We start from the raw sequence: 10,972 nt of genomic DNA on the forward strand, positions 1-10,972 counted from the left end.
CTTCCATGAGAGATTTGGATGATTTCTCCATGAAGGATTATAGGTGTTTCCATAGGGTTCTCCTATGTAATTCACCTCTTCCATTGAAGTGTTCTCAGGATCATAAGCTTCTTCTTCAGATGAAGCGTCCTTAGTATTGCCTAGTGCCGCTTGCATTCCAGACAGACTTTGAGAAATCATATTGACTTGCTAAGTCAATATTTTGTTCTGAGCCAATATGGCATTCAGAGTATCAATCTCAAGAACTCTTTTCTTTTGATTCGTCCCATTGTTCACAGGATTCCTTTTAGAAGTGTACATGAATTGGTTATTTGCAACCATTTCAATCAGTTCTTGAGCTTCTGCAAACGTCTACTTCAGATGAAGAGATCCTCCAGTAGAGTTGTCCAATGACATCTTGGACAGTTCAGACAGACCATCATAGAAGATACCTATGATGCTCCATTCAGAAAGCATGTCAGAAGGACACTTTCTGATTAATTGTTTGTATCTTTCCCAAGCTTCATAGAGGGATTCTCCTTCCTTCTGTCTGAAGGTTTGGACTTCCACTCTAAGCTTACTCAATTTTTGAGGTGGAAAGAACTTTGCCAAGAAGACATTGACTAGCTTTTCCCAAGAGTTCAACCTTTCTTTAGGTTGTGAGTCCAACCATGTCCTAGCTCTGTCTCTTACAGCAAAAGGGAATAGCATAAGTCTGTAGACCTCAGGGTCAACCCCATTAGTCTTGACAGTGTCACGGATTTGCAAGAACTCAGCTAAAAACTGATGAGGATCTTCCAATGGAAGTCCATGGAACTTGCAATTCTGTTGCATTAGAGAAACCAATTGAGGCTTAAGCTCAAAGTTGTTTGCTCCAATGGCAGGGATAGAGATGCTTCTCCCATAGAAGTCGGGAGTAGGTGCAGTAAAGTCACCCAGCACCTTCCTTGCATTGTTGGCATTGTTGTTGTTTTCGGCTGCCATGTTTTCTTCTTCTTTGAAGATTTCTGTTAGGTCCTCTACAGAGAGTTGTGCCTTAGCTTCTCTTAGTTTTTGCTTCAAGGTCCTTTTAGGTTCAGGAACAGCCTCAACAAGAATGCTTTTGTCTTTGCTCCTGCTCATATGAAAGAGAAGAGAACAAGAAAATATAGAATCCTCTATGTCACAGTATAGAGATTCGTTGAGCTGTCAGAGGAAAAGAAAAATAGAAGGAAGAAGTAGAAGAATTCGAACTTATCAAGAAAGATGGAGTTCAAAATGTGCATTAAGGAATAGTGTTAGTCCATAAATAGAAGGATGTGAGAAGAGGGGAAGAAATTTTCGAAAATAAATGAAAAACATTTTGAAAAATACTAATTGATTTTCGAAAACCAAGGGTGGAAAAGAAATCAAGTGATTTTTGAAAAAAGGTTTTGAAATTAGAAAGTAAAAAGATATGATTGAAAACTATTTTGAAAGAGATGTGATTAAGAAGATATGATTGAAAAGTTATGGTTTTAAAAAGATGTGATTGAGAAGATATGATTTGAAAAGCAATTTAAAAAGATTTGATTTTAAAAATTAATGACTTGACTAACAAGAAAAGATATGATTCAAACATTTAAACCTTTCTCAACAGAAAAGGCAACATACTTGAAATGTTGAATCATCATTAATTGATAGCAAGTATTTTTGAAAATGGAAGGAAATTGATTTTGAAAAAGATTTGATTGAAAAGATATGATTTGAAAAAGATTTGATTTTGAAAAATTTTGAAAACTTGAAAAAAATTTGAATTGAAAACAGAATCTTCTCTCTTGTGCCATCCTGGCGTTAAACGCCTAGAATGGTGCACATTCTGGCGTTTAACGCCCAAAGCACTACCCTTTTGGGCGTTAAACGCCCAGCCAGGCACTCTGGCTGGCGTTTAAACGCCAGTTTGCCTTCCTTACTAGGCGTTTTGAACGCCCAGCTTTTTCTGTGCAATTCCTCTGCTATATGTTCTGAATCTTCAATTCTCTGTATTATTGACTTGAAAAGACACAAATTAAAAAAATTTTTTGGATTTTTAATAATGAGAAATAATCAAAATGCAACTAAAATCAAATAACAATGCATGCAAGACACCAAACTTAGAAGTTTGTATACTAATGACACTAACAAGTTGAGAATGCATATGACAAACAACAAAAATATTCAAGACAAGAGAATTAAAGATCAGAGTAATGAAATCATCAAGAACATCTTGAAGATCACTTAAGACACATGGATGAATGCAAGAAGAACAGAAGCATGCAATTGACACCAAACTTAACATGAGACACTAGACTCAACAAGAAACATACAATTTTTTTGGTTTTTATGATTTTGTAAATTTTTTTTTCAAAAATTAAGTGAAAAAAGAAAATAAAGATATCAAAATTCTTAATGAGAATTCTAGGAATCATGCAATGTTAGTCTAAAGCTTCAGCCTAAAGAAATTAGACATGGCTAACGAAGCTTCAGCAGGTGCATTCAAGAGCTAAATTGATGAGAATCAATCAGCTTTGGTGATGATAAGAACATCACCTTGAAACACTAGAATTCATTCTTAAGAACTCTGAAGAAAAATACCTAATCTAAGCAACAAGATGAACCGTCAGTTGTCCAAACATAACAATCCCCGGCAACGGAGCCAAAAACTTGGTGCACAAAATTTTGATCATCAATGGCGCCATCAACATGGTACGGACAATTGTAATCTCAACTCTTTATCACAACTTCGCACAACTAACCAGCAAGTGTACTGGGTCGTCCATGTAATAAACCTTACGCGAGCAAGGGTCGATCCCACAGAGATTGTTGGTATGAAGCAAGCTATGGTCACCTTGTAAATCTTAGTCAGGCAAACTCAAATGGTTATGGATAATGTATGAATAAAACATAAAGATAAAGATAGAGATACTTATGTAATTCATTGGTGAGAATTTCAGATAAGCGTATGGAGATGCTTTGTCCCTTCCGTCTTTCTGCTTTCCTACTGTCTTCATCCAATCCTTCTTACTCCTTTCCATGGCAAGCTGTATGTAGGGTTTCACCGTTGTCAGTAGCTACCTCCCATCTTCTCAGTGAAAATGTTCAACGCACCCTGTCACGGCACGGCTAATCATCTGTCGGTTCTCAATCAGGTTGGAATAGAATCCAGTGATTCTTTTGCGTCTGTCACTAACGCCCAGCCTTCAGGAGTTTGAAGCTCGTCACAGTCATTCAATCATCGAATCCTACTCAGAATACTACAGATAAGGTTTAGACCTTCCGGATTCTCTTGAATGCCGCCATCAATTCTAGCTTATACCACGAAGATTCCGATTAAAGGATCCAAGAGATAAACATTCAAGCCTTGTTTGCTTGTAGAACAGAAGTGGTTGTCAGGCACTCGTTCATAAGTGAGAATGATGATGAGTGTCACATAATCATCACATTCATCATGTTCTTGGGTGAAAATGAATATCTTAGAGCAAGAATAAGCTGAATTGAATAGAAGAACAATAGTAATTGCATTAATACTCGAGGTACAGCAGAGCTCCACACCTTAATCTATGGTGTGTAGAAACTCCACCGTTGAAAATACATAAGAACAAAAGTGATCATTGGCCTCGGCCCCAGAGAGGGAACCAGAAGAGCCAGGATGAAAATACAATAGCAAAAGGTCCTATTTGTAGAGAACTAGTAGCCTAGGGTTTACAAAGATGAGTAAATTACATAAAAATCCACTTCTGAGCCCACTTGGTGTGTGCTTGGGCTGAGCATTGAAGCATTTTCGTGTAGAGACATCTCTTGGAGTTAAACGCCAGCTTTTGTGCCAGTTTGGGCATTTAATTCCCATTCTTGTGCCAGTTCCGGCGTTTAACGCCGACAGTTTTGAGCTGATTTGGAACGCCAGTTTGGGCCATCAAATCTTGGGCTTCTGTAGCTCCAGAAAATCCACTTCGAGTGCAGGGAGGTCAGAATCCAACAGCATCTGCAGTCCTTTTTAGTCTCTGAATCAGATTTTTGCTCAGGTCCCTCAATTTCAGCCAGAAAATACCTAAAATCACAGAAAAACACACAAACTCATAGTAAAGTCCAGAAAAGTGAATTTTAACTAAAAACTAATATAAATATACTAAAAACTAACTAAAACACACTAAAAATATACTAAAAACAATGCCAAAAAGCGTATAAATTATCCGCTCATCACTAACGTTCTCGAACCCACATCCTCACTTAACGTTAACGCCACTAACGTCCTAACTAACGCCCATGCCTAACTCACATTTTTCTGCAAATAAAGCTGAGCCCACTGAAGATTGTAACTGCTTCTACTCAAGATCAAAGGCCCATATCCAAGACTTGAAGAACTCACTAGAAGATCAAGAAGAGTAGTATATATAGGAGTAGTTTTGAACTATAGAGGAGCTTGGCACTTTTGGAGAACTACACTCTGTATATTTACTTTCTTCATTTTCTAGTTTGGAAAGAATGTATTCTATTCCACCATTTTTCATTTCCATTTCCAGAGCTATGAACAACTAAACCCCTTTCATTGGGTTAGGGAGCTCTGTTGTAATTTGATGGATTAATTATAGTTTTCATTCTTCTTCCTCTTTATCTTGTTTTTAATAGAAAGCTTTCAATCTTAATTCAATTGGTTAGTTGTCTTGGAAAAGAAACTCTCCATAGTTGGATCTCCTTTGAGCCCTGGAAAAGGGATGAGGAGATCATGCTAGAAATGCTTTCTCATGTTGGACCAAATTGGGGTTTGGGCGGATATAGTGACATGTAATCCTCCCAACACTTTAATTTGGAAATACATGTGGTATAATCATGGACCATACGTTATCTCTTCTCATGAGCAATTAAATCAAGGAATTGGGCAGTTTTTCAAGCTTAGAGAGATTGGATTGCCAAGGAATTTGGATCCAATTACTTAAGATTGCCAATGAGATCAATGAATGCATTGATTGAGGAAGAGATGAGAATGAACTTGATCCGAAGAATGCAACATCTCCTAAGCCCAATGGATTCCCCATCTCTGATCTTACCCTTTCTTTTTACTTTATGCCATTTATTTCCATGTTCCCCTATACCCCCTTTTAAGATTCTGCACTTTATTTTCTGCAATTTACTTTCCCGCCATTTAATTTCCTGCAAATCTCAACTACATTTCTGTTTAGCTCAACTAGCACTCTCTTCCAACTAAAGTTGTTTGACCAATCAATCCCTGTGGGATTCGACCTCACTCTATTGTGAGTTTTTACTCGACGACAATTCGGTATACTTACTGAAAGGAAATTTGTTGAGAGACAAGTTTTCGTGCATCAGCGGACGCGAGCATTTCGCAAGAGGAAAGGACGCGGAAGCGGCCAGTGTGCGGATGCGTGTCCTGGACTATACCAATCGCGTGAGTGCAGCCTCGCGCATGCACAATTCTCAGGTCGTGGCGCAATAGGGGCCAAAGTTGCCCGCAACGTGTGTGCGTCGTACACGCGCACGCGTGCTTGGGCACGGGGTAAAAAGGACGCACGCACATCAGGGATGCCTACGCATGGGTAAATGTGTTGCGAGCACAATACCAGCCCCAGACCAGCCCAACTCAGGGGCAAACATCGTTCTACGCCGATTTCCATATGCATGCGGGCGGCCCTAGACGCGGACACGTGGGTTGCCAGATTGTAGAGTGATGTGTACACGTGCAGTTTGCATACGTGTGGGCTTGATTGTGCCGAAAGCACGTTTCTTGCCCACGTCCCGCGCAACTTACTGGTCAATCTCACTCGTTTCACATTCATGGAGGACGCGGATGCGTACTAGGACGTGCGCGTCGAAAGCTTTTTTCTTCTTGTTTGCAGAATGCAAGTGATGATGCAGAATGTATGCATGAGAACCGAGAAAAAGAAAAACAAAATAAAACTAAGAAGGAAAAGGAATGATCATACCATGGTGGGTTGTCTCCTACCCAGCACTTTTCTTTAACATCTGTAAGTTGGACGGTCTAGGAGCTCAATCTACTTCTGTGGGTGGATCCACCAAGAGGAGGATCTCCAGCTCCTTGTTGTCTTTCATCTTCTCACCATGGTAGAGCTTCAAGCGGTGCCCATTGACCTTGAGGGTATTAGGGCTTGAAGGGTGACTCAAGTGGACGATGCCATATGCCTCAGCCTTTTCTATTCTGTAGGGGCCTTCCCATCTAGATCCCAACTTTCCAAGCATGAGTCTCAACCTGGAATTGTAAAAGAAGACTAACTCCCTATGTCTGAACTCTCTTCGCTTGATATTCTTGTCATGCACAGCCCTCACCTTCTCTTTGTATAGCCTGGAGTTCTCATAGGCTTCTAGGCGAAGGCACTCCAGTTCTTGTAGTTGCAGCTTCCTCTCAGTCCCCGCTTTCTCGAACCCCATGTTGCATTCCCACACTGCCCAGAAAGCCTTGTGTTCTACCTCCAGGAGGTAGATGACAAGCCTTTCCGTAGACTAGGCAGAAGGGACTCATTCTGATTAGTGTCTTGTACGCTGTCCGATATGCCCAGAGCGCATCTACAAGCCTTGTACTCCAGTCTTTCCTATGTGGCTTGACGATCTTCTCGAGGATGCGCTTTATCTATCTGTTTGACACCTCGACTTGTCCATTCGTCTGGGGGTGGTAAGTTGTGGCCACCTTGTGAACAATACCATATTTCTTCAGTAGACCTGTTAATCTCCTGTTACAGAAGTGAGTGCCTTGATCACTCACGATTGCTTGTGGTGATCCAAAGTGACAGATAATATTATTTCGAACAAAGGAGATAACAGTGTTAGCATCATCAGTATGGGTAGGAATCGCTTCAACCCATTTAGAAACATAATCTACAGCTAACAGTACATATAAGAAACCATGCGAGTTTGGAAATGGACCCATCAAGTCGATGCCCCACACATAAAAAATTTCAAAGAACAACATAGGTTATTGGGGCATTTCATCCCTCTTGGATATATTCCCAAACCTCTTGCATGGGAAGCAAGATTCACAGAAAGTAGTGGCATCCTTAAATAGTGTGGGCCACCAGAATCCATAGTCCAAAATTTTTCTAGCTATCCCTTGAGGACCAAAATGGCCACCACTCTCTAAAGAGTGGCAGGCCTCTAAAATTGACTGGAATAATTCTGACTGTGGTACACACCTTCTAATTATCTGGTTAGCACCACATCTCCATAAACATGGGTCATCCCATATATAATATTTGGACTCACTTTTAAACTTGTCCTTTTGATGCTTAGTAAAATCAGGAAGGAAGGTACGATTGACCAAATAATTAGCTATTGGGGCGTACCAAGGAACTACTTCAGATATTGCGTGCAAGCTATCAAATGGAAAAACATCATTGATAGGAGTGGAGTCATCCTTAATATGCTCTAGGTGACTCAAGTGGTCCGCCACCAAATTCTGGGTACCATTCCTATCTTTAATTTCTAAATCAAATTCTTGCAACAACAATATCCAACGTATGAGCCTTGGTTTGGACTCTTTCTTAGCTAATAAATATTTTAGAGCTGCATGGTTTGAGTATACTACCACCTTAGTACCAAGTAAGTAAGCTCATAATTTATCCAGAGAAAAAAAATAGCCAGAAGCTCTTTTTCAGTGGTTGTATAATTAGACTGAGCAGCATCTAAAGTCTTAGATGCATAGGCAATTATAAAAGGGTCCTTACCATCGCGTTGAGCCAGCACTGCTCCTGCTGCGTAATTGGAGGCGTCACACATTATCTCAAACGGTTGACTTCAGTCGGGCTCTCTCACAATGGGGGCTTGGGTCAAGGCGATCTTCAGCTTATCGAATTCCTCCTTGCAGTCCGCGCTCAGCTCGAACTCAACATCCTTCTGTAGCAGTCGGGATAAAGGTAGGGCTACCTTACTGAAGTCCTTGATAAATCACCAGAAGAAACCTACATGACCAAGAAACGAACATCCTTCCCTCACAGAGGAGGGGTAAGGTAAACCAAAAATAATATCTACCTTTGCTGGGTCAACTAAAATACCATTATTAGAAACAACATATCCCAGAACACTACCTTGTACCATAAAATGGCATTTTTCAAAATTCAATAAAAGGTTTGAACTAAGACACTTGTCTAATACTCTAGCTGAACTATCCAAGCAAAGGCTAAACGAATCACCATACACACTAAAGTCATCCATGAAAACTTCCATACAGTTCTCAAGAAGATCTGATAAATTGCTCATCATGCATATTTGGAACGTAGCAAGTTCATTACATAAGCCAAAAGGCATCCTCTTATATGCGTACCTTCCGAAGGGACATGTAAAAGTAGTTTTCTCCTAATCTTTAGGAGCTATATGAATTTGAAAATAGCTAGTGTAACCATCTAGAAAACAGTAGGGTGATTTACCTGACATGCGATCAAATATCTGATTGATGAAATGCAGTGGGTAGTGATCCTTGCGAGTAGCTTGGTTGAGGCGCCTATAATCAATACACATCCTCCAGGAGTTCTGCACCCTAATTGCAATGAGTTCTCCATGCTCATTGGTGCACGAAATTGCAATCACACTTTTGCAATCCGCACAACTAACCAGCAAGTGCACTGTGTCGTTGATGAGCAGATAATTTATACGCTTTTTGGCATTGTTTTTAGTATGTTTTTAGTATATTTTAGTTAGTTTTTAGTATATTTTTATTAGTTTTTAGTTAAAATTCACTTTTCTGGACTTTACTATGAGTTTTTGTGTTTTTCTGTGATTTCAGGTATTTTTTGGCTGAAATTGAGGGTCCTGAGCAAAAATCTGATTCAGAGACTGAAAAGGACTACAGATGCTGTTGGATTCTGACCTCCCTGTACTCAAAGTGGATTTTTTGGAGCTACAGAAGCCCAATTGGTGCGCTCTCAACGGCGTTGGAAAGTAGACATCCTGGGCTTTCCAGCAATGTATAATAGTCTATACTTTGCCCGAGATTTAATGGCCCAAACCGGCGTGGCAAATCAGCATCTGAATTTCCAGCGTTTAACGCTGGAACTGGCATAAAACTTGGAGTTAAACGCCCAAACTGGCATGAAAGCTGGCGTTTAACTCCAGAAAAAGTCTCTACAAATGAAAGCTTCAATGCTCAGCCCAAGCACACACTAAGTGGACCCAGAAGTGGATTTTTATGTCATTTACTCATTTCTGTATACCCTAGGTTACTAGTTCACTATTAATAGGATCTTTTGACATTGTATCTGTACCTCATGACACTTTACACGTTTCTCATTGTATCTTCTACAGCATGAGTCTCTAAACCCCATGGTTGGGGGTGAGGAGCTCTGCTGTGTCTTGATGGATTAATGCAATTACTACTGTTTTTCATTCAATCATGCTTGCTTCCATTCTAAGATATTGCTTGGGAGTAGATGAATTCATACCCATTGAACATCCAATCATCAAGAAGTCAATGGAAGGACAAGTGCAAGACAACTCTATCAAAAGGAGGGCGCAGGAGTTCCTCCCTGAATTTCCTGAAATTGGCTACTGGGCCAGCCTAGAAGCATCTATCACCAAGTTGCAAGAAACTATGGAGCAAGTTAAGGAAGAACAGCAGAATCAGAACTGCATGCTCTGCAAATTGTTGAAGGAACAAGAGAAGCAGGGGCGTGAACTTCAAGAACTGAAATGCCAAAAACTCTCCCCTCAATTTGAGGGAGCATCCACTTCTCAAAATCAAGGTTGTTGAGTCCTAACTCTGTGAAAACCTCTATCATTAGGAGCCTATTTAATTTTTTTTTTGTTTTCTATTTTAGTATCATCTTATATCTATTTTTGAGTCTTGTTCTTAATTCATAATTAATAAAATTTAAAATTCATGCCTTAAAGCTATGAATGTCCTATGAGTCCATCACCTCTCTTAAATGAAAAGTGCTTTAATCACAAAAGAACAAGAAGTACAGGATTTCGAATTTATCTTTGAAACTAGTTGAATTAGTTTGATGTGGTGACAATACTCTTTGTTTTCCGAATGAATGATTGAACAGTGCATATGTCTTTTGAATCTGTTGTTCTGAGAATGTTAAAATTGTTGGCTCTTGAAAGAATGAGGGAAAAAGAGAACTATTATTGAGGATCTGAAAAATCATCAAATTGATTCTTGAAGCAAGAAAAAGCAGTGATTCAAAAAAAAATGAAAAAAAAGAAAGAAAAGAAAGAAATAAAGTTGTGATCCAAGGCAAAAAAGAGTGTGCTTAAGAACCCTGGACACCTCTAATTGGGGACTCTAGCAAAGCTGAGTCACAATCTGAAAAGGTTCACCCAAGTATGTGTCTGTGGCATGTATGTATCCGGTGGTAATACTGGAAGACAGAGTGCTTTAGGCCACAGCCAAGACTCATACACTAGCTATGTTCAAGAATCATTATACTTAACTAGGAGAATCAATAACACTATCTGAGTTACTATAGATGCCAATCATTCTGAACTTCAAGGGATGAAGTAAGATGCCAAAACTGTTCGGAAGCAAAAAGCTACTAGTCCCGCTCATCTAATTGGAGCTAAGTTTCCTTGATATTTTGGAGTCTATAGTATATTCTCTTCTTTTTATCCTACTTTGATTTTCAGTTGCTTGGGGACAAGCAACAATTTAAGTTTGGTGTTGTGATGAGCGGATAATTTATACGCTTTTTGGCATTGTTTTTAGTATGTTTTTAGTATATTTTAGTTAGTTTTTAGTTAAAATTCACTTTTCTGGACTTTACTATGATTTTGTGTATTTTTCTGTGATTTCAGGTATTTTCTGGTTGAAATTGAGGGTCCTGAGCAAAAATCTGATTCAGAGACTGAAAAGGACTGCAGATGCTGTTGGATTCTGACCACCCTGCACTCGAAGTGGATTTTTTGGAGCTATAGAAGCCCAATTGGCGCGCTCTCAACGGCGTTGGAAAGTAGACATCCTGGGCTTTCCAGCAATGTATAATAGTCCATACTTTGCCCGAGATTTGATGGCCCAAACCGGCGTGGCAAATCAGCC

At 39.6% G+C, this 10,972-nt stretch overlaps 1 protein-coding gene and 1 non-coding gene across 2 annotated transcripts; one reads left to right on the forward strand and one right to left on the reverse strand.

Moving 5' to 3' along the window:
* Positions 1-450: 450 nt before the first annotated feature.
* On the forward strand, positions 451-558 carry LOC127743704 (small nucleolar RNA R71). The gene has a single exon (XR_008005088.1). It is a non-coding gene; the product is annotated as a small nucleolar RNA R71 (small nucleolar RNA).
* A 5,421-nt stretch (positions 559-5,979) lies between these two features.
* LOC107469951 (uncharacterized) lies at positions 5,980-6,378 on the reverse strand. The gene has a single exon (XM_016089336.1). The coding sequence runs from the start codon at positions 6,376-6,378 to the stop codon at positions 5,980-5,982; it is 399 nt and encodes a 132-aa protein (XP_015944822.1).
* Positions 6,379-10,972: the final 4,594 nt, after the last annotated feature.

This window comes from Arachis duranensis, chromosome 10, assembly GCF_000817695.3.
Source record: "Arachis duranensis cultivar V14167 chromosome 10, aradu.V14167.gnm2.J7QH, whole genome shotgun sequence".
NCBI lineage: Eukaryota > Viridiplantae > Streptophyta > Magnoliopsida > Fabales > Fabaceae > Arachis > Arachis duranensis.

Bases quoted from the DNA above. Each gene is read 5' to 3' on its own strand.
- LOC107469951 (XM_016089336.1), bottom strand. From the start codon at position 6,378: ATGGGGTTCGAGAAAGCGGGGACTGAGAGGAAGCTGCAACTACAAGAA.